The sequence below is a fragment of the Dromaius novaehollandiae genome, chromosome 19 (assembly GCF_036370855.1).
Source record: "Dromaius novaehollandiae isolate bDroNov1 chromosome 19, bDroNov1.hap1, whole genome shotgun sequence".
In the NCBI taxonomy this organism is placed as follows: domain Eukaryota; kingdom Metazoa; phylum Chordata; class Aves; order Casuariiformes; family Dromaiidae; genus Dromaius; species Dromaius novaehollandiae.
Genome location: NC_088116.1, coordinates 8,381,197 through 8,404,569, shown reverse-complemented (window position 1 = coordinate 8,404,569; position 23,373 = coordinate 8,381,197). Strand labels below are relative to the sequence as shown.

At 43.7% G+C, this 23,373-nt stretch overlaps 1 protein-coding gene across 11 annotated transcripts in view; it reads left to right on the top strand.

Moving 5' to 3' along the window:
- The window catches only part of CUX1 (cut like homeobox 1), a 274,945-nt gene that overhangs the window by 119,344 nt on the left and 132,228 nt on the right, over nt 1–23,373 (top strand). For all 11 annotated transcript variants that reach the window (XM_064523404.1, XM_064523405.1, XM_064523398.1 and 8 more), the window contains exons 4-7: nt 5,136–5,214; nt 17,669–17,806; nt 21,110–21,233; nt 23,212–23,288. In XM_064523404.1, the coding sequence (XP_064379474.1) occupies nt 5,136–5,214; nt 17,669–17,806; nt 21,110–21,233; nt 23,212–23,288 (418 nt within the window). The remainder of the gene's footprint in view (nt 1–5,135; nt 5,215–17,668; nt 17,807–21,109; nt 21,234–23,211; nt 23,289–23,373) is intronic.

Below are 23,373 nucleotides of genomic sequence, written 5' to 3'. Positions count from 1 at the left end.
TTCAAGAAGATACCGCAGCTTAAAATAATGTTGTGTTAACAAGTCATTAGCATGCTCTTCCCTTCGTTTAATGCATTGCTTCCAATTCTTCATGACACCTCTGTAGTGCAAAGAAATGGAAGACCAGGGAAAAAAACTTTGTGATGGGAAACACATGACTGAAGGTGTGTAGAGGAGCTGCACTCTTCTCTTCCTCCTCGTGCCTCGGATCACGTTGCTCTTCTGCTGTATATCAGGCTTGCTCTGGAAGACCTGTGTATCTTGTTAAGGCATCTATTTAGTTAAAAACCAGCATAGCAAAATCACTTCTGTTTTAATCTATTTTAAGTCATGTATTTTTACTCAGTAAGTTAGTTCCAGATTGGGTGGAGGACAGTGAAAGACACGTGTCTGTAAGGAATGTTAGGTGGCTAATGAGAGTAAAAATTGCAGCTGTAGAGCAATGGTGAGACGTTAGAAGAGTCAGGGCTACAAAAGTCGTATTTAGCATGGTGCTTGCGTGAATGCTTGTGTTTGAGACACTTGATATACAGTTAATGGTACTACAAGTAAATCACTGACATTGAGGTAGTAGCCCTACCTGTAGGGTACAGGTAGCAGTACTTAGGTAGCGCCCTGCAGACGCAGAAAACAGTGTGGTCCCTTCACTAAGGAGTTATATTTGGGATACTGTGTTTTTCTTTTGGTTTTAGACAATTCATAGCAATGCGGTACGATCCCGGTATACCTGTCAGAAATACCCTGTGGTGGCCATGTGCTTCTTTCAGTCTCCGTAAATACGTCCATATGTTGCTGTCTGTAAGTTCAGAGAATTTTAAGTGTCAGTGCAAAACGCGCTGGCATCTGGCAGTTCCAGCTTCCCCGCTAAGAGTTTTATCTTCCTGTTTCATCTTTAGATGCTGAAATACAGTTGTGCAGCCTTCTGCCCGTGGCGGTGAGGCATGCGAGAATAGGCCGCAGACCGGCTTTGTGTGCGTACCACTTCTGCAAATCTTGAATACCGAATCCAGGTGATTTGCGGCACAGTAGGCATCAGACTTTAATGTTGGTTTTTTGTAGTGCATAAAGAATGACAGATTACAAACTGAAGCAATAGGTTTGCTCATACCTTTCGGAATTTGGCCGCACATTGCTAAAATGGAGAGAGGCAACGGTCATATAAAACTTCCTTCAACACCTTCCGTGACATAAGCAGCCGGATTTATTATGCTTACCCGGACGCAGGGGTAGAAACACTGATCTCATTGACGATATTTTGAGTTCAGCCAGGTGTGGTGGATATTGGGCTCTGACCGAGCACTCCTGAAGCAGGCGGTCCCCGCCGGGGGAGCAGCGGTGGAGAGCGGCGGCATGGAGAGGGCTCGGTCCAGCGGGGAGGGCGTCCTGCAGCCTTCGTGATGGCCCTGGTACCCTTGCAACAACTGATGGAAGCACTCAGCCTGGAAAAATAGGGTGGTAGAGGGAGGACTGCTTCGTGCCTGGTGCCTAATTTCGGGGCCCTCCGTATAGCCCGGCGGTGTTTAAAAGCCGAGGAGTGTGCCGAGGCAGGAGGACGCCTAGCGTCTCAGCTCTGCTGTCTCCGCGTAGCTCCAGCGGTATTATCGAGACAAATAGTATGCCAAAACTTAAAAGTGAACATATGTTTATGGGGGTGGCAGGGAATACGGAGGTCACTGTTGTTTCTTGCTAGTCAGAGAAGACATAATGGGGCCTGCTTTAGATAAATTAAGATTTGGAGCGAAGCTCATGTCAAGACTACGCGGGTGTAATTATAAGTTGACTTTTTTCTGGGTCCCTCAAGTTTTTAGAGTCTAGTAAAAATGTTCAGCAAGAGTTTTATAACATAGTTTAACTGTTCTAATGTGACTGGATTGCGACTGGTGCTTGCTGGCTTCTGCGCCAGTTTTGCTTGGAGTTGAAAAATTTTCAGTGAACTTCCAAACTTATTTCCATGTCACTTCAGCGCTCTGTTTCCTTTGTCTCTGGACTTAATTTGTATTTTGCTATTTTTATGTCCTTTTTTCCCATATATCCTCATTTCCCAACATAGTTGGAAGCTGCCATACTTAATTATTTTTTTACTCCAGTTAAAGTTGTCATGGTGCTTTCTTTTTTAAGATACCAAATAGTTGTGGTGCTCGTTTTAAATAGAACTTTAAACCAGGCAGTTTGATTGATTCTTGTTAAACTACTTAAACATAAAAAAATCGTGCTGCCTGGTGGAATTGTTTGGGATTCTGGTTCCGAATTTAGAAAAAAGAATGTGTGAATGTTACTGTGATTTATGAACTGCCTCCATCAGAAAGTCTCTGATCTCCTTGGTATACGCTGTTTAAATTCTGCTTTATCTTCAGTCACTATATAACGGGTGAGGAGAGAATAAACCTTACCTTTTGCAGTATTTAGGGAGAATATAAGTACAAATGCCCTTTGTTAAAAATGTGAAAAACTGTGATAGGAAAACTAATTCATTCAGTTATTTCATAGAAATGGAAGCCCAATTACTTTAAATGCTATGGTTTTCATAGAAGGGGCAAACGAATTTTTCAAAATACAGTACAGAACCCGTTCTTTAATGCTAATTATATTTAATAATAGTAATTTAAATTTGGCTGTACTGTGCTGAGCAGCAGTGAGAGAAAATTGTATGTGGGAACGTTAACGTCCAGAAGCCTAACATATGGCATGCTTTGGCCTTCCAAGACTGTTTTTATAGACCCGTGAAATATCTGAACTGCTGAAGTCTTTCTAATGGCTGCCCCCTCTATTCTCGGCTGCGCAAAAACGATGTCGGATACTCTGAAGCGGTGATTTACACTGTCCTGGGCTTTCCTGCCTTTGGCAGCTTGTTCCACGTTCCAGTTTCGAATAGTCGCCACATGAAAATGTTCTCACTGCATTACTTATGTTCTCATTCCCTAATGAGCATCAGTCCATCTGTGATTGCTTGAATTCAAATTAATAAATGGGTTATTTGCAACCATCAATCCCTTGCTCTGCGGCACGGCACTTGCCCCGCGAGCTTCCAGGGCCTCTCCAAAGCCTTTCCTGGTAAACGGGAAAGGACGAGCGTGGCCGGGAGCGCTGCAGGTTTTATATCTGCTCTCCAAATCCTCAGGCATTTTGCGCTCTGCTGCTTGCTTATCATCTTCCCAATACCTTTTTTTTTTTTTTTTAACTGGTAAGAATAACTTACAACTAGGCCAGGTTTCAGTTACGCCAGTATCATCTGCTGCACCTCCGCTAAGCCGCACGCATTAATGCAGGCTTTCAGGAGTGTAAGTGAAATTGGAATTGAGGTTGTTTCTCGAAGTACGGGCTTGCGTTGTGTTAAAATAACTTGTCTCTCCGTATCTCTGAAGATTTCCTGGCTGCTGCCAAACACTGGGCAGATGCTTTCGGTGTCCTTATTTTCCTCCTTGACCCCTCCCCTCGAGCCTGGTCTCGGTTGATACGTCGTGCCTTGTGCTTCCGTGCCGTTTCTGCAATTGTCCTTGTCCTTTAGTTTTCTGGCCTTAATCCTCTCCGTAATGATCTCTACAAGTCACTTACCAGCCATAAGACTAATCTATCAGGGTCACGTGGCGTTTCCGCGCTCTGCTCCTGTGCACTTTACGCCTGACTCCCTCCATTATTTTAATCATCCACATTGTCGGCTTTTTTCCCAAATCCTTCCCTTGGCCGAGTCGCTTTTGTACAAAGTAAACACAAGTGGCACCGAACGTGACCCCGCGGCACCCTGCTGCTTATCTGTCCTCCTGCCCTGGCAGCTTCCTTTCCCGGCACCCTGCGTTTCCCGTGCCGGGGCGGGGGCGGCCCCTCTCGCCGGGCCCTTTCGTCGCACGCTCTCCAGTTCTGCAGATCGCCTCTCGCCTAATCAAATATCGGATACTTCCCTGCGCTACAGATACAGTAAACGCTGCCCATTGTTTCTGGCTTATCTGCCGAATCAATAATGCAGCTAAAGAATTCAAGGACGTTTCTCAGACGGGACCTTCCTTTCTCGGTCCGTGTTGACGCACACACCTTTCAATGGCTTCACAATATTAGCTGCTTTGCAAGCGTGCAGAAGAATTGCTGTCAGGCCTTTGTATCCCTAGTTCTTCAGATCCTTCTTGGCCTTTTAGTAAAATGCAGGAATGATAATCTCCGTACTTTTAGTTTCCTGACCTCCGTTGGAGAACTTTGTCAGACCTCCTTTCCTCTGTCTAGTTCTGCTCTGGATGGGAATTCAATGGAGCTGGTCTTGGGTTTGCTTGCTTGCTTTTTGTCAGCGTGCAGTAATTATAAATGCTCTGCTATGTAGCACAATCGGAAAATAGATGTTTTTTGGGGAAAAAAAGTATTGGAATAAGTATTTGACTCTGAGCTATAAAGCTGCCTTTCCTTCCTGGCTCGTGTTTTAGAGGGAAGACTGGAATGGGCTGCGTGAGGTAGCATCTCCCCTCACCTGGGCACATAGCATCGTATATTAGTCTTGCACGGATTATTGCATGCAAAGAGCAGAATCTGGCCATAGGGGTCTGTTTTTGGGGGACAGTTTAGCCTTTAGGGGTCTATGCCCAAGCTTTGCTAGGAAACTTCTTTGCAAGTAGAAGAGGAACAAGTGCTTAGTATTAAGTATTGCAGAGTACAGGAAAAAATACGCCTTTTGGTCTTCAGAGGGACTTGATGGAAATAAGAGAGAAATATATTTCCTGCCGTAATGGTTGAGGGTGATATCAGGAGCGCATTGCACCCATTTGTTGTGTTAGAGCTTAATAAGTGGTAAAAAAAAACCAAAACCAGTTATTGAGGAGATGACCTGTCTTGCAAGTAACTATGTCCTTTATAGAGATTGAAATTAAGACTCATAATAGACAGCAGTGCTCTAAAAATACTGGTGCTTGCTATTGTGCTGAAACAGGACTTCAAATAGCATTTGGTACAAACAGCCCAGAAATACTCTTATAAAGCTGCTTTTATAGGACACAGGGGACTCAGGTCCCCTTTTTAGATATAAACTGATTTTATAGGAAATGTACATGTATTGAAAATGAATGTATATGAAATGTATTTGTTTATTTTTATAGCTGTCAGCATGAGACTTTTATTGGGACAAGTCTAAAGCCTTCTTTTCTCATCACTTATTTTAGATTGACGCATTGGGTAAAAGAAGCAAAGAAGCAGAGGCAGCCTTCTTGAATGTGTATAAGAGATTAATTGATGTTCCAGGTAAGCAAATTGTTACCTTATTCTGAAAATCTCCTGGTTTCTGTTGGCGTGAACGCTGCTGGGAATTTTTTCTACCTTTGCTCAGTGATATATGGGTAATTTTTTATTCTGAAACCAGTACGCTCCAGTATTGTTTCTAACAGGAAGAACTGTAAGGCACATTTCATGACACCTCTTGAAACCATTCATTGAGTTCAGATTTTAATTTTGGTGTGAATCATTTTATATTTAATTATTACAATACCCTGCATATGATTCTGAAAAATTTATTTATGAGAAGGTTCACAATTTTTTGAGGAAGTTGATGTACCTTGAAGATTCTTTAAGAAGTGGCAATCTTTGTATTTTAAAAGACAGAGAGAGTTTTTCATACCTTCACGTGAAAAAAAGCCTCAGCAGTAACTTGCAAAGCCCAGGTGCTCTGTTGCCATTCAGTTGTGAAAAGGAGAAGCATTCTGGACGCTGCCAGGTAGATCACTACCAAATTTCAGTTCTGTTCAGTGTCAGCATGATCACAGATTTTGAACAGAGGCACTTCATGTGTGGGTTTTAAACTTTCCTTTGTGTTTGGCATCATGAGGTTCCAGATCATTTCTTTTTACATTTTGGGAACTGATATTTTTCCCTATGTTTTTTACATTTTTTTTCTGGAGAGGGGTTTCTTTTTGCAACATAGTCCAAAGATGATTGCGAGTTAGGAATCCAAGTCTTCGTTTCCAACTCCTGCCCTTCTTGAGCTGTAGACACATGGCAATGCCTGTGTATGATTTTATCCTTTTAATAAAAGTCTGTAGTATCTCTCTATATACACGTATTGTATTCAAAATACTTATCTCAAAAGAGGATTTGAGGTATAATTAATACTCTAAGGGCTTTTAAGTCCTCACTGCAAAGTACACGCTAGCTTTTACTTGTTTTACATTTTACAAAGTGCATTTCATGCACATTTCCACTCAGAGTTGGTTTTTTTAATGCTTTGCTTACAGCTTAACTGGCTATCAGGTCAGCATTTTCTGATGCCCAGGCAGAGCTAGCATATGTATGTTTTTACATTTCCCATTTATAATAGAGTACCAGTACCTGCTGTGTTAAGTGCAGCATATCTAGAGGGATACCGAGCTTTTCCATACTCGTCCCAGAGCAGCATTGCTGCCGAAGCGATGATCGTCAGGTTATTCAGCTGTGCCCTGCGAGCTCTTGTAGGTGTCCGCACTAATGCTGCTGCGCTTTGGGGGGCAAGGACAGCTGATCTCCCGGGGTCCGTTTTATTTTCACTACTGGGTGCTAGTGTAAAGCGAGGCCGGCGTGGGCTTCTTCCCGTGCCCTCGCGCAGGGGCTCTCTCGGAAGCCTTGCAGCATCACCGGCGCGCGAATGGGAGCAGCGGAGGCGGGCTGGAGCCTGGTGGAGGAGGCAGGGCACGTATCCTGCTCACGCTCCAGCATCTGAACTGGGGGAGCAGTCTTGTCAGTACTCGTTTGCAGGAGAAGGAGTTTTCTCTTCTCCTTCGTTAGCACGCACACAATTTACACTCGTTCGTTCACACTCCGTGATCTCTCTTGCGCAGCCTTCCCCTGTGCGTGTATGTTATGCGTCAGAGAAACATTTCTCTGATATTCTTAACCGTGTTAAAATTTCGGAATGGTAAAGTTGCGAGTGTGGTGCAGTCTGCGGGATTAGAAATATTTACAGGTTTTAGGCACCTGCTATATCTGCAGGCTTGGAGTTGCATGAAGACACGTTGGTGGTGTTCAAAAGCAAAGTCCGGATGCTCTCCGGAAGGACCAGCCAAGCCCTCGGACCTGTATGGAGGCGCAACAAATACGCCCTGTTTACAGCAAATACAGTAATGAAAATGGAAACGGTGATTAGGAGTGTATGGCCCTGGTGCTTGGCATGCTGTGTTGGGGCCGCGTCAGGCATGCACAGTTAGGGGCTTGTTTCATTGCTTTTCTGCTCTCGTAGCCTTTTATGGAGGGCTATCCTTTACAAAAGAGCTCAATATTCATTTATCAGATGTCTTGTTTTGCCAGTATAGGGCGTGCATATCTTTTGACCTCTTCAGTTGGTATTTCGGGTATCAAGGTATGCTTTTAGCTCCAAGTTCCTGCAAATTTTTCCTTTTGGTGGGAGAAGGGAGCTGTGATGTTTTGGGAAAGCTCTGGCTGGAATGCCACAGAGGGGCAAGTTAGCATTAAGCATCACCGGTGCACGACAAGGGTGCAATTTTATCAGGCATTGAATATCCTTTATAGGACTATATAATAATTGCAGCTGATGCCTAATTCCCAGCAGCCAATTTTATGGTTCTTGAGGAAAGTGTGTATTCCTCTCGTCAGTGATAATGTGCACACTTTATATAATTAAAAAGGGCTTCTATTTTAATTTTGCTATAAAATGATCTGTATTGAAACTCCAGCTACGGTGCTTTATGGATTCAGCTAAGTTTAATGATTTTCTTTCCTGACTTGACCAGAATTTTCGCTCAGGCTCATCGGGAAGGAATTTGTGGGAAGGCTGGTGTTTTGCTTGTAAATGTTCCTGTATACATCAGATGTTATTCTCCCTAAAAGATAAAGTAGACTTTTCAATATATCTCTCCATTTTTACATTAGTTTTAAAATAGCATTGTCATTGGTTTGTGCTGGAAAATTTATCCATCCTGAAGGAAGGCACGTATCACAGAAAATACTGTGTTTTATGTACATTTATACAGCTTTAATTCTCACTCAAATCATTCTGTCTTGCTTGAGACTGAACATTTTTAATTAATGGAATTAATTTTCTCATTTAATTGCCTATTTTCAGTATGCAGTAGAGATCTAGAGAAAAGTGAATGCTGCTACATGAATTGCAGTAATCAACAGGGCTGTCACAACTTACCTTTAAAAATAATGTGAATGTATTTATTTTGAAGCAAAGGGAGTCGTGTCTTTATTTTGAGGAAGCTTTCTGCTTTCTGTAGAGGATTTCTTTCTGTCTAATTTTGTAAAGTGTATTGCATTAGCACCCTTGGCTTTTAGGGTCTTAATCTTGCAAACACTTGGAGTGCAATTGGAGCCCTGCTTTAGAAGTGTTTGGAGGAGCAGAGCTTAGGAGTGTTCCTCTGCAGAGATGCTGCATTTATCATTCTGGTTTTCTAAAGCTGTAAGAGAAAAATATGAAATGCTAAAAATGTCAAAAATGAAATATTTACCTTTTAAAAAGGAACAGCGTTCACTACTGAAATTTTTGGTTCCTTTTTTTTCCCCTTTCTTATTTTTTAACAAACTTCACTGTAACGTTCAAGTAGCGGTTAAAATGTGGAGCCCTCGAGTGAGTTGCAGCTTTTTCAGGGGCGCAGGCTTGGAGGTTGGGGAGTTGCTCCAGGTTGGGTGCTGCGTGAGGTGCGTCTGAGCTCGGAGGGCCCCCGTGCGCTGCCCGGCCTCCGTGGGGGCCGCGTGCCGGGGGGGATTCGCAGCAGGCGCAGGCCGGTCCCCCCTCCTCGGGCCGCGTCGCGTTTTCGTTTGCGTATACTCAGGGCTCGGCCTCGGCAGCTCGCCCGGCCGCGCGCAGGGCTTTCTTCTCCAAGGCATCAACTGAAGTCGTGATTTAGCTGAGCAGTGACAAAATTCTTTTAACATAAGTAATCAGTTAGAATAAGCGTTAGGGAATTATTCCTACAGGCAGAAATGGGAACCTATTTCTCGCCTAACGAGAGCGCCGTTCCTTGCCGAGGCGCGGGCAGGCCGAGCGCTGCTGCTGCGGCTCCGTTTGCTCATCACCTGCCTACAATTTAGCAGCTCTCCAGACTTGTCCTGCTGCTCGGGCCAAGAGAAGACTTCCGTTTTAAAAGTAGGTTTGGGCAACATTGTGATGTTAAAGGTGATATTAAAAAAAACAGGTTTGAGGTTTTTCAGAAGAATCATCTTTTGCTTATGTTGAAAGGGGTGAATATTTATGAGGTTGTATTTATATGTGTTATGTGGCCTGTTTATGTTTTTGTAAAGTGAAATATTAAACAGAAAGCATAGAGATTAATGCTAACCCAGACAGGAGGAGGTACATATAGACTTTTACATATCCAAACATCCAGAAAGCTGCGCGAGGTGCTTGAGCCGCAACACGGCCGCGGGGCCCGTGGTGCCTGCAGAGGAGAGCTGCCTGGGTGCCAGGTCAGGGAGGACGTGAAAAGGTGCGAACCAGGAGCGGTTCCCTGCCAAGGGAGGGCATCAAGCACGTCCTGAAGCAGGATCCTAAAAACAGATTTGAAAAAGTTAATTCTCGGAGTACTTGTAATTGGGCTAATTGTTCATCATTTGGGAAGAGCCTGTGTAAGGAGCGAGGTCAGGTTAGAGCGTACCCTGAGTTTGTAGCGTGTCAAGGTTGATGAGCCTGGACGTTTTCTGAGCAATGCTTTCAGCAAGTACATACACTGTGACCCATCTTAAGCAGTTCCTGGGCTGATGAACCCTGATAGCTGATGTGTCAAAATGGGCATTCCCTTGCAAATAAAATTCAATAAAATTCAAAATAGAAGCATAAAGTGAAATGGTGTATATTTTTACTGTCCATAACTTTACAACGGACATAAATGAATATTCTTACCAAGTGCTTCCTAACCTGACAGGGAAAACAGAAACCAGAGGGGCAGGGAGGAGCGCTGGGAGGAAAGGGAGCAGAAGGACACTGCCGATGGACACCAGCAGTAGTTCATGCACCCTCCTAAGCAGGGAAGCAGGGTGTCTCTCCAAGCATTCCTGACAATCTGATAAAATTAAAGTCTGGAAGTTGAGCCTGGTTATTGCTTGGGAGAGTAAAAAGCGATAAACCCCTGTGGGTGCAGGAGCTGGCTGAGCTTGGGGCTGTATCCCGCCCGAAGACAGTCACCGGGGTCGAGGGCTGTGCTCGGCCTCGGAGAAACGCAGCGGGAAATGCAGTCGTGCAGCTGCACTGGGTGAACACGTGCCACTGCGGTACAGTCAGCCTTCGCCGGAGGTATTTTCAGATGATATGCAAAGTTCTGGCCAGTCCTAATCTTTGGTATTCCTTCACTGTATCTTCATGTTTTAAAACCGGTGGCAGAGTAGCCCGTAACAGCTTGGTTACCTGAAAGCATGGCTGGAGATGGAGCTGGCTAACTTTAATGCCAGATAATGTGTTTTTTTCCTTCTTTTTTTTTTTTTATCTTCCTGAATTAATAATTGGATAAATTCCTTTGCAAAAAGTGGATAAATATTAGAAGGAAGATATTCCTAGAGCTTTAAAAAAAAGTATTGTGTGGTTATCAAGCCCTGATGTACTTGGTAGGCTGCTGGCACAGCGGGAGAGGGGAGGTGCGTGTAAGGGTAAGGATGCAAGGAAGAGCAGCAGGAATAACTTGCCGTATAGGAGAGAGGATATCCCTGAGGGCACAGGTAGTGTCACCAGTGGTGGCAACCACGGCACCCTTTGAAGCATGTTGCTTTAGGGCCTGGAGTTCGAGCAACCCGAACCCTGGTGACTCAAGCAGCGCAGGATATTCAGAGTGAAAGAGGCTGTTGATAGCATGTGCCATGGGGAATATTGGGCTTTTCCCTCGCTCCATTGCAGGAATAACTGGAATTAGAATAACCCCCAGTATCTGAGCATTTAAAGCTACATATATTCAGAAGCTTTTAGGAGAAAGAAGGGATGGTGGTGGCTGAAATGCTTTCAAATACAGCGGAGAGTTCATTTTTCTTTTTATAGTTTCAAAGTAGGAGAAATGAAACTTTCAGAGTAAGAGCGCTTTTCTAAAACTGTCTTTTGCTTTGCATTGAGCTCGGTCTGCAAACAGTAAATTCAAATCTTGTCAGCCATTGCTACAATATTAAAAATGAAATTGAAGCAATTTGAGTTTCTCCAAATGCAGTTTCTCTTGTAACTCGCTAGATCCTTTTTTGGCTGGCATATACTATTCCCCAAAAACTTATAAAATATTGTATCGCCCATTAGGCATACTCCTCTTTTAATATTAAAACTTTTTCTGAAGATTTATTTTGGTTGCTTCTTTGAGAGTAAAGGGAACTGCAGTGCATTTCATTAAGGAGACAGTAATTTACCCGGCCTAATTTGGCTTTTTTTGGCTACTAGAGTCGAGATGCTTGTCTCAGTCCGGGGCAGGGCCAGAGCATCTTTTGCAGCAGCAACAGCACTCACCATTGCAGAACTGGTAGAGAAAAAAAAGTTGTTTGTAAATCAGGGCCCACAAGATCTAGAGCCACGCTCTGGCCAAGGGACCCGTGTGATGTGGTTCAGCTCGCCAAATCCCACCTCGCACCGTTCTGCCATGCCCCGCGAGCGATGGGGAGTGCTGCCGCAGGGAGCTGCTTTGCAGTGAGTAACGGGGAGCAAAGCTGGCGCCTGCATGACGGCATCGCATTGGAGCTGCTTTGGCTGCCTCGGTGCTTTCAGAGGGCTGCAGAATTTGGGATTCTGGTTTTAAAAAAAAAAAAAAAAAAAGAGAGAGAGATCCTCACCCTCTTGTGGGCACTTTGCATCCCTAGTACAGCCCTTTCTACAAGATGTCCTAATGGCAGGAGGGGCAGGAGGATGCTTTAAAAATATGGGAAAAATGAACAGGCCAAAGATTCTCTCCTTCTTCGAAGGAAGAACCCTTTCATGCTTTTTTATAAAGTGAGGCGCTGGAGAGATGATGAGCTTTGTTTCAGGCGGAATTACGGCTGCAGCTCGCGTGTCCCTGGGCTAACGGAGTCATGGGGGAAAAGGAGGCAAGCTATCATTTATTCCTCCAAATCTTTGTCTCAGTCTCTCTAGGCTATTTCAATTTACCCCTGAAATTTCTGGGGAATAATTAATGAATTAATTAAGTATGCTGTGAGGTGTTTGAATATTCAAAAGCGACAGTGTAATTATTATTTTTTCTAAAACACATTTTCAGGTTATTTTCAGCTATGCAGCCTCCCAAGGAAACACTTACCGCATCAAAAGCCGATGCAGCTCGCTGCTCTTCCCGCTTACAAACCCCGAAACGCCTCCCGAAAGCGCTGCCTGTTGCGAGGCCGAGGGGCTGCCCAACGGTGCGTTTCGGAAGTCAGAAACTTCTTCCGCTTTGTGACGACCATGCTGTGACATAGCAGAGCTTCGGCGCTGGCTTTTTTTTTTTTAATGCAATTCCATATCACAAACTTGGGATGCGGAAGGCTTTTTCCCTCCTTCCTTATCATTTTGTGTGGGTGTTTCTTGAGAGCAATCACTAGGAAAGCTTTGCTAACGACACGGTTTAGGCAACAAAAATGCGGTATTTTTGAAAGAAATGCATTGCCTTCAATGGATTATTTTTAGAACCAAACCTTAGGAAGCGTATTACCAGCGATATAAAATATTAATTGCCCCCGTAGTTCTGGCGCTGTTTCATAACTCGCTTTCTTACTGTTTTCAGTGTTACAGGCCTGTAATGAGGAGGGAGGAGGGGATTTAGGGAAAGTCTTTTGTTTTGGAAAAGCCTCTTCAGGCGCTCCATTTTAAGATATCAGATGGACGCGTCGCTAGACGGTCGTGCACATTTTGCACATAAACAGAGCAGCGAAGCCTGGGAGCGCGCGGGGCCAAGCCCAAGCTGCCGCACGCTCCTGCGGCACAACCCCAGCCCAGCACCCTGCCTGGACACCGTTAGCCTACGGTGGTTTGTAAACCGGTGCCAAGCGCCTTGGCAGCCCTCACCCCGCCTGGGGCTCCCATTCCCAGTAACGCTCGCTGCCGACACCAGCGACGTCCACGGGCGCCAGCTCCCACCACTGCTTTTAATCGCGACGGCAGGCGGATGCTGCGGAGGCTGGGAGACCCTGCCGGTCCCACTGCCAGTGCTCTGGGCCAGCCCTTTCCAGTCTTTCCCAGTGCGGAGCGGCAGCCGGGGCCCCCCGGGAGCCCGGCACTCCTGGGCCCCCTCCCCAAGCAGCACAGCCGCCGCGCTCGGCCCCTGGAGCAGCAGCCCCGCTCACATACGGTTTTGCAAGCAGCTCGGCTGGAGAAATTTCCAACTGAGCAGCTCTCCGCGGTGTTCTTATTAAAAATATATATATATATATGTATTTTTTTTGAGGGTAATTGGCCAGTGCTGTGTAAATTGTACATTTAAACAATGACACGCTTTTTCCACTTCGTTTGGCAAAATTCGCTTGGGCAGCCTGTCTCTGTGCCAGCCTCTGCCCATTGCTTAGCAGGTTAAAACAGCCGTTTTAAACAAGCCTCGTCTATCGGAGAGGGAGCCCTTTTTATTTTCCCCTTCGGTCGACTGCGTGGTTTTGCCTTCCCAAACCCAAATAGCTCCGGCAGAGCGGTCCGGCACGCTCGCTCCCCGCACCGACCCCGCTCCTCGCCGAGCCGGGGGGGGGGTCCCCCCCTTTTTAAATAACGAGGGTGGTCCCAGCGTACTCGCTATCTAGACAGCTTTTCATCAGTTGCTCATCAGCATGCTAATTGCTGTATGACTAATTATGCCCTGAATTCCAGTTGATTTTCTTAATGAGACAGCTGGGTTAATTATGTAATCGTATGATTGCGCGAGGCGCGGGCGCGCGTGCGGGCCGTGATGTCACGGCGGAGCCGCGCACAAGGGGACATTCATCGCCGCCTAATGACGGGGGAGGGCCGCCCTGCCCACAGCGCTCGCCGCGTCAACCCTTCGAGGAGTTATTAGGATCCGTGTCTTTTCACAGCTTGCAGAACGCCCAAAGAAGGCTCCCCCCCCCCCCCCAAAAATGCAGTGTAGATGTCTGCCGGTCCGGGCTGGGCTCGCGTGTGGGGTCACGCTCGGGCTTGCTGTCCAAGGGTTGCGCGGGCGGTGAGGTGTTTCCGCCGGCTAGCAGTGTAATGCACCGTTCTGGGGAGACCTATCTTTGCATTTCCCGTGAACCTGTTCCCAAAGCGTGCCGATTGCACCCGTACGCTGCTGCACCGGAAAATCGGTTCTCCGGCTGTGCTGCTCAGCAGCGCTTTGGGGGTTTCGTCCTCCTGCTTCGCACCAGCCGGTCCGATGCGAGCTGTGAAGCACTCCGAGTGTTTTGCTACACCGGTAACACGAGCAGCTTTTATTCGCGTCCTGCTCTGTGCACGTTGCCCTCCTCTGCGGCTGCGGGAGCTCCGGGGGGAGCTGGTGCGGCCGGGGTGCACGAGAGCCACCCGGGGCTGGGAAACGGTGCAGGAGGGGCAATTCCCGGGAGGGCGAAGGCAGGAGCCGCCGGCCCTGAAACGCAGCAGGCCGCTCTGCTCGGCGGCACGGAGGAGGCCCCGGCTGCTGGGCAGCGCGCGAGTGCGAGGCGCAACGGGCTTCAGCCTCGGGATGCAACAAGTGGATGAGGAAAGGACAGGATAGGAAGAGCTAGTAACAGATTTACAGAGTTCGGCGTAAAAATGGACATCTCCACTGACTTCTGCCAGGCAATAGCGATTTTTGTTGGGCACCTTGGCGGGATTTGGATGAGGAGATTCCTTTGCCTCCTTTCTCAGTTGGTGCCTGTCCTGTGCCTGGCAGGGACTGTGAACTTTCGCAAGCTAGAGAGGATTCAACCCACAAGAATAATTTGCAATAATTTTTTCCACATTTTAGTGTTAATTAAGATGATTTTTCTCCTTTAGAGATTACAGAAAAAGCGTTTTTCTTTTTTGCTACGTTCCCTGTGCTGTTGCCATTTGATTTTTGTGAGATGTGTGTGCCTGTTGTTTGTGTAATGAATTGAAAGTTGTGCTCCATTGCTTGTTTAAAAATGCAGTGACCTCCTGTTAAATGACATGAAACACACTTTGTAAGTCTGGTTAATATAAAAAAGGTATGCTTTTTCATGCATGCATATGTTGGGAAGGAGAGAGTAGTTCTACTTATTTTTAAATCCACTCCACTCAGGTAAGAAAAAGTCACTCTGACTGTAAGATTTATACTGGTCCCTGATTAATTGGTGTTTATAAATACAAAAATCATGGTTTTTTAGTTTTTGCAATTAAAGAGCATGTTGGGGTTCATTTCTGGGTATCCAGAAGTGAATCATTTGTGTCTCTGGCCAAAGTGTCTTGGTCATTTTACTGTCATGCAGTGATTAGTTTTCTTTAATGCAGTTTATAAAAATTAAGTCTAAGAGGTGCTTCAGCCATGCTTTTCTTGCATGTCCTTAAGCACTGGTTGGTGGCTGCAGGCCATTAGTCCTTCAGACAGGCTCTAGCAAAGTTTGAAGTTTAATGCACAGAGACTGTTTTTACATTTTGTTTGTTCTGCCACTGTTTTGCTACTTGAACATTAACCTTTAATAGAGCTAAATTAAATATACATGTCCTGATGAATAATTATGAGATTACAAGCATTTTCATTTTGAACATAAAGCTGCTCAGGGATTGCAAATTTGACAAAAGGTTTAGTCACTATTCGCTTTATAATGCCCGTGTTATTTTTGACTTACAATTCCTGGTAGTTTAAATGTTAAAAATCTTGTGTACTTGGAACAAAATAAATCTCGTGGATGTCCTGACTTTTTGCAATGGATGCATTTAAAAAACAAAAAAGTGCCGCCACAGTTTTGTAGAATACAATTTCTTTCATCGTGGCATTTTAACACTATTTTTTGGAGATATCATAGCTGAAGCTTTAGATTCTTGTCTGATGTACTGTGAGGTTCCCATGCAATGTAAGGGCAGATAGATTGAGACAATCCAACCTTTCTTCATGTTCAGCAGATGAATATCCTGGGCGAGCTCCTTTGGAGAAATGCTGAGCTGCAAAAGTGTGGCAGAATGGTCATTTCAGATAGAGGCTGGCAGACCTCCGTGGGAGAGGGCTGATGTTGTGACAGCCTGTACCTTAATTGGACCATACATAAATATTGTAGGGACTTTAACTCCTGCTACTGCTGTGACTTAAACTTTATATTTAATTCCTTACCTGTACCCCCTGTCTCTGCCACAATAACATTTTAAGTTTGATTTATTATAAATATTTTAATACAGATAATAATAACGAAAAGTATTTGGCCTAAAAAGCATAAATGAAAAAGCTATGTAGTCATAAACTATGTATGTACAGAGAACAGATGACAAGCAACCTAGATTTTGTATTATGAACAGGGTAATGCCATAAGCTGTTGAAGAAACCAAGTAACAAAATGCAGCAGACTGCTACTTATAATGTCTCCGAGTTCAACATAACCCAGCACTATTCTTTTATAAACTATGAAACAACGCTGGCATATTGAAAAAACACACAGGCTCATGCTTAATGTGTTAACAGAGGTACAATAGACTTATTATGTGTTTCCAGAAACTGAGGGTGGTCTGAAAAATTAATGGCTGTGGTGGTTGAAAATTAAGTGAACTCCCTAATATATACTGTTGTTGATCCACTGAGTTTGGTGTTTAGCATTCCTCAACAGGAGACTAAATCTTTGCAGCCGTTTCACAAGAGATGCTGGCGCCCATAACAGAAATGTATTCAATAATCTTTTATAAGTCCATTGGACTCCAACATTTGCCTGTTCTGGCTGGGAAGAAATCCCAGGATAAATTATGCATGCATACGTGTCAGGTGTATTCTGAGGACTCTCCTTAGCAGAAGGGAACGTCATGGAATGAATACTGCGAACGTATAAAATAATTTCTAATTTTTATGAAATTAATAGTATAAAAAGATAGCAAATAAGAGCCATGAAATCTAAGGTTCATGGAATCAATTAAATTCACCGAGTACTTTCTGTTATTACTGATCTGTCAATTTGAAAAAATACTGCAGTTCTCCATAATCAGATAACCTTTTAGTGCTCAGCTGTGCAGAAGGGTGCAATTTCCTCGAGAAATTCACTTCTGCAGGAGTGGAAGCATCTAAGGGACACTAGCTACTGGTGAGAGGTACAGATTGGATTGCTTTTTTTCCTCCAAAGTGTTTTCCCCCCATCGTTTTTATGATGTTGTCAAAATATGCTGTTGCTTCGAAGATGCTTTTTAGCATTTGACTAAGGAGGAGCCAAGCGCTATATGTGGAGGGACCGCGTTCCCCCCCCGAGCCCGTTCAAAGGCTGGAAGCTCGTGCAAGGTACAGGCATATTCTGGGTAACAGAGAGCTGATTTTGTAGTAACGGTGCACGGCTGAGTTCGTGTGCCCCGTACCCGAGCTGATGAAGGCCACGCTCGTGCTAGCTCTGCCCTCCCTCCTCTCCTGGCAATCTGCTTTAACCTGCGCAGTGACTCAGAGTCGCTTGCAAGCTGCCCGGGGGAAATACTTGGGGCTAGTGGGTGCTCACCAATTTAAAGAGTAACATAGACATAATGAACTATCCATATTTTTTGGAGGTATGTAGGATATGAGGTGAGAAACATATGGGAAAAGTAAATTAAAGCGGCACCTTGCTGTCATCTAAAGTGGATATTAATAGACAAAAAAAGACACATGCCCTGCACTGCTTGGGTTGTAGAGGTGCTGCTGTTGCCTTACATTTCATTTCATTGCTTCTTTTTCAGATCCGGTTCCAGCCTTGGATTTAGGACAGCAGCTCCAGCTGAAGGTTCAGCGTATGCACGATATTGAAACAGAGAACCAGAAACTTAGGGAAACTCTAGAGGAATACAATAAGGAATTCGCTGAGGTGAAAAATCAGGGTAGGTTGTCAAAAGTATTCATTTATCAGCTTTTAATACATACTGAAGTTTGAAAACTAGGATTAAATTCAGTATTATTTCTTACAGGTAGGCTTGATGGTAGGATTGGGATTCAATAAAGAAAGTATAATGGTCTATTATAGCTGCTTTTTTATTTATGCATATAGGCATGACTTTGGCTAGACTCTTCAGAGTTCTTTAAAAGTTGCTTCTGTAGCATCAAGCCAGGGAGTGGAGTTTTTCTTCTGAGTATTTGGTTGTTGCCCTGAGCACTACCTGGAAGTGAGACTGCTGACACAGTGAAGTTACACGTAGGCATTTTATAGTAAGCTGTCCTCCTACTGACAGCAGGCTGAATGTATGTGCGCATGCATGTAATAAATACATTTTACACACACACACGCATAGCTACACACAATCCAGTGTTTTACGCACACACAGAAATCTTTCTGTACTGTTTTTCCTTGTGCAAATCCGTAAACAGAATATGCTTAGCATACTCTGTATTTGCTCTAGAGACTATCCAAAGACTGTTTAGTTTTTCAAGTAAACTTTAAGGAGACCAGAGTCCATGAAAATACATGAAAATCTCAATGAGAAACAAGCCTGTTGTCTTTGAAACTATTCAAGTTTTCTTATGTTTCAGAAGAACATTTCCTGCACCAGAAAACACCATTTGCTCAGTTGTGCACCTGCTTCTCTATACATGGGACTTGTTGTTTCCATGTTTAGTGCTCAGTCCTGGTGGTGGTAACAGTAAAATTTTTAAGCATTTGGCAAAAGCGAGACTGTTCTGTGCTGTCAAACTGTGGCATCCACATGAATAACATTGGAAGGCCACGTTAGCATCTAAGTTGAATCAGCTACATCTCATTTTCAGCAGAAAGAACATATGCAGTTAGGTATTTCCTTTTAATATAGAGGGTGTGACCTATAGAGAGGACAGGTCCCCTCCTGCAAGGCTTCAGGCTGGATTGCAAAAGATGCAATCCTGGGGGCTGTAATGCTCCAAACCTGAGAGAATTATGCTAGAAGTATGCAGTAATCGCAGTTTGCTGGGCAGAGCTTTCTTGAGATTGTGTATCCTACACATTCAGGCATGACGCAGGGATTCATCCCAGAAAGTGGAAAGGATCTTTGCCTTCCATAGTTTTGCTACAACTGCTGATAGATTGACTTTTTTAGTTTGATCCTATGTGCCCTAACTTCCTTTCTGTTTTGCCACTTTAGTCTTTGCATTGTGTTTTTCACTCCGGTTCAATAGTTATACACTGTATTTCAAATAGGGATTATAAACATCCAGGGAAAAGCCTGTTGTTATTTAAGGGTGTTATGATCAGTTAATCTCTTTGTTTGCAGGGGCGTATGTGATCTATAGAGTGTTTTTAAGAACTTCTTCCAAAACCGGTATAAATGGAAGTAGCTAACAAGCTTTAGCTGGCCTGAACTGTAAAGAGGGCACTTTGGTCTTCGAGCAGCACAGAGGATTGAGCTGCACTTGCCCAACACATCCGCTGACTTGTTAGGTGCCTAAGATATAAACAGGTTGTGTCACAAAAGTCGTAATTCTTTATGAATTTTTTCATGTACCTATGCACCTATTGCATTTTTTTTCCTTTTCCAATATAACTTTCAAACATTGTCAGGATGCAGCTGCGTGCATTTCCATGGGATTATTCAAACTGAACCTGCTTTTTTCACTCTATGCTTCTTCATATGCCTGAATAGTTTTGCAGATTTATTTCTGAAAGTATCTGGAGCAAAAGTTGCTTCAGTACAAATAGTACAGCATCCTCTGCTCATTCAGGAAAAGAGCAGAATTCATATTACTTCCCAGATCTCAGAAAAGAATTTCCCCTTCCTTTAAAAATAAATCTGGTGGCATGTCCCTTACATGACTTGTTGATCAGTAATGAGCTCCGTCCGACTTGTGGCTAGCAAAACCGTGCTCATTCATTCAAAAATAGGGAGTTTGCTGGCAATCATGTTTTACCATGGCTCCAACTGTTCCCCCTTCTTGTAGTCCCTGTGGCCCCAGCTGCCGTCCGTATGATTCCCAGGCAACGGACTTGGTCCCCAGGTGTTTGTTGTCTGGTTTTTCAGTTCTCTAGTCCCACTGACTTGTAAAAGATTAATCTTAGTTTTGTGTGGTTTTATTGAAATTTTTTTTAATTCTGTAGGCTTTAATTTTCCTAGTAGAGTTTGTTTTTCTACCGTGTTTCTGCAGAAAGTTTTTGCATCCAAAGGTATTTTCCCTGAAGTATTGTTAATAGCATCCGCTAATAAGCTGATGCCTTTAAAACACTACATCTCTGTGCAAGTACATTGAAATGTATCGCTAGCTGCGAGTCTTCTGGCCGTCTAACGCTTTTTCCAAATTCCATTATTGTTACAAAGCATGCTCTGGTGAATGTCTTGCTTTTCCTATTATAAGCCGTGGAAGATTTCTGCCCTTTCCTGCGGGTGGAATTAGAGGGCTTTCATGTACAGACAGATTAAGGCACGTAACGAGATACTGTCCGTCGGAGGCTCCGCAGTAACCGGCCAGGTCTGTGCTGCTCCTGCCATCCGTTACGATGCACAGTAAATGCAAAAAGCTTCTCTATTCGAGAAAAAGGTTTCTTTGAATTCCTACAGAAGACCGAAAATGCACGCAGGAAGTTATGATCGTTAATACTTGTATGTAAAGCCCAGCATCGATGACAACGGCTGTTAGAGTAACCGAATACGAAGGGCTCCACCATGTCTGTTGAATCTGATCTACTGTTAATACAGCAGTTAAATCTTAACTGCCGTATTTTTCATCAGTCGTGAAGCAGAACGTAGCTGTACCCCAGCTATGTGTTCAATTAGTGTTAGATTGCATCTGTGCATGAACCATAGTAAAACTGCCTCTTTTTACATGAGCACAGTTATGTGAATTAACTGTTCTATGTGTAAATGCATACTTAAACCCACACTGGGACTTTATTAATCTCCACTCAGCAGCAAGCTAATTTGAGTCTAGTCAATAAGGTGATATTATATTTTACAATTGATTTTTTTTTTTCCTAGTCATGTTAGCGAAACCTTCACCGTGCTTTCCAGCAAACTCCATTGATCCTTCTCAACCTAAACGTTTAAAGTTCAATTTAACATTTAGGGAGTAAAAGGTCTCCAAAGGGACTCATATCCATTGATTTTGTGTCAGAGTTGAAGAGCTAAAGTTTAAAACACATTGAGCCTACAGGGTAGAGAAAGCCTTGTGTTCTGGAGCCACGTGGAGCTGTGTAAACTCATTCTTTGCCTATTGTTTTTCTGTAGAGGTTACAATAAAAGCACTTAAAGAGAAAATCCGGGAATATGAACAGACCCTGAAGAACCAAGCTGAGAATATAGCGCTTGAGAAAGAACAAAAGTTACAAAATGATTTCGCGGAGAAGGAGAGGTGAGTGTGTGTGCGCGCGGCTGTAGGTTTTGTAGAGGAGGAGAGACATATTTTTCTGTTTAATCTTCCCAGCCAGGATTCTTTCGTCAGCATGCAGAGACAGCTCATATATTGAGTGATTCGAGTGATTTATGTGTTCGACACAGAATCGTTTGGTACTCAGCTTTGCACAGAAAGACAATTGTGAAAGTGCAGAAGTTAAACACGGACAGTTGTTGCTTCGCTGTAGCGTTGTGTTAGGGTGTCATTTTCGGAAGGGTGCAAACTCACTTTTCTTCGCTAGCTGTATTGTCCTTTGTGGCACTCATCTTTCGCCGTTAGCTGACGGTATAATTCAGTCTGCTGCGTCCGCTCTGTGTGGTCACGGCACTGTCGTACAATCTCAACAACCCAGAGCTGCTTAAGATGAAACATTGTGCAGCGCAGCAGGGGTAGAAGATGCATCAGCCCTGCTTGCATGGTAATATCTAAGCGGGGCTGTGTTCCTCCATTAGTACTTAACCCTGACAATAGTTTGCATGTTCCTATATGTCAAATTAAGAAGTAATTCAATTTTATTTTTCATTACTGATTTTTGGAAGCATCTTGGAAGCATTTTTAATCTTTTGCAAACTAACAAGGAATGTTTGAATCTTGTAGGTTAGTGGGCAAACAGATTTGATTGGATAAGACCAAGGGTCTGAACAGGGAGTTTGTTCAGTCTGCATTCCCCTTAGCTCATTTCTCCCATGGAGCAATAACGCCGAGGCTAATAATGTTTAGTTTAGCGTGGAAGCCTGTCAGTTTACATGAGCTCTTTAGTTGGTGGGTGGGTTGTTTAAATTCAGGTGGAAGTGGGATGAATCTACATGTGAACTCAGAGGTTTTTTTTTTCTTCCTCACTGTCTGTGGTTCCTCTTTGATAAGGAACATGTAAGCTGCATCGTTAAGGTGTGCTATTTAGAAATGTGTAAATATAAAATGAAATGCCAGGTTATGAAATGCGAATAACAAACTGTGTATAAGAGAGGCTTTGCGTTTTCAAAGTATATAATTTGGTATAAAGGGAACTGATGCCTATTTCTCATTATAAATACTTACCAACGTGGTCAACAGTGTTGGAGAATGAATTTATGCATCCTGTATAGTACAAGTAGGATGCTGGTCGTTTTATGAGCCATTTCACAATTCTAAAATCTGCAGAATATCTTAAAAGCAATGTCATAAAAAGCAGTGTCTCCCGGGAAGATGATGTTGGAGCAACTCCCTTCTGAAATGAGTTTTGTGACTCCTTTAGTCTAGCCTTTAGCAAAGAGTGTAGTGACTGTGTGGCCAGACGATGCCGAAACGTGTATAACTGACACAAGCGAGACAATATTGCCAATGGACATATGCAGCATGAGCATATTGGAAGGCCTGATCATGTTATATAGCAAATATCAGTGTGAGATTTGTTTTGAAATAAGCATTTTTTTAAAAAAGAATGGCTAATAATATTACTACATTTGGAATCTATTACAGCTATGATGAAACAGCTGTCGCATCTATTCAGTATATCACTTATGGCAACAAATTTCTTCATTATGACAGTGAAATGGAAATGTATCATTCTTTTTGTACTAACTTTGTACAACAGAGGGTGCTTGGTGACAATTTTCTTAATGTGTGTGACATTTCCAAAACAAATTATGCTCAAGAAAACCTTGCACTAAAGTTGTCATTTATATAGCAGTCAACTCTTGTATAATGTTCACAGCTTACGTTATGAGGTGGCTACGCTGTTAAAATTTTAATAAGTGGGACTGCAAAGTATGAACAGTATTGCAATGTGGCATGATTTATGGGTCCCACTGAAGCACCTTGTAGTCTGTGTGGTGTTGTCAGCTGTCTGATTACAGTTGAGACGGTTAATCACTCTGTCTCCCAAATTTGAAAAATACAGATAAGTTGTTTAACATGATTACGAGCTCTGTTCTCACCTCTTCTTTCTCCTTTCTAGAAAATTGCAGGAGACACAGATGTCGACAGCCTCAAAGCTGGAAGAAGCCGAACACAAAGTTCAAGCTTTGCAAACAGGTTTGGCATCGCTATTCTGATCTATACCAATGATCAGGCTGGAGGTGAGAGGACAGAGATCATTAAACAAATCAGGGCTGTGTGT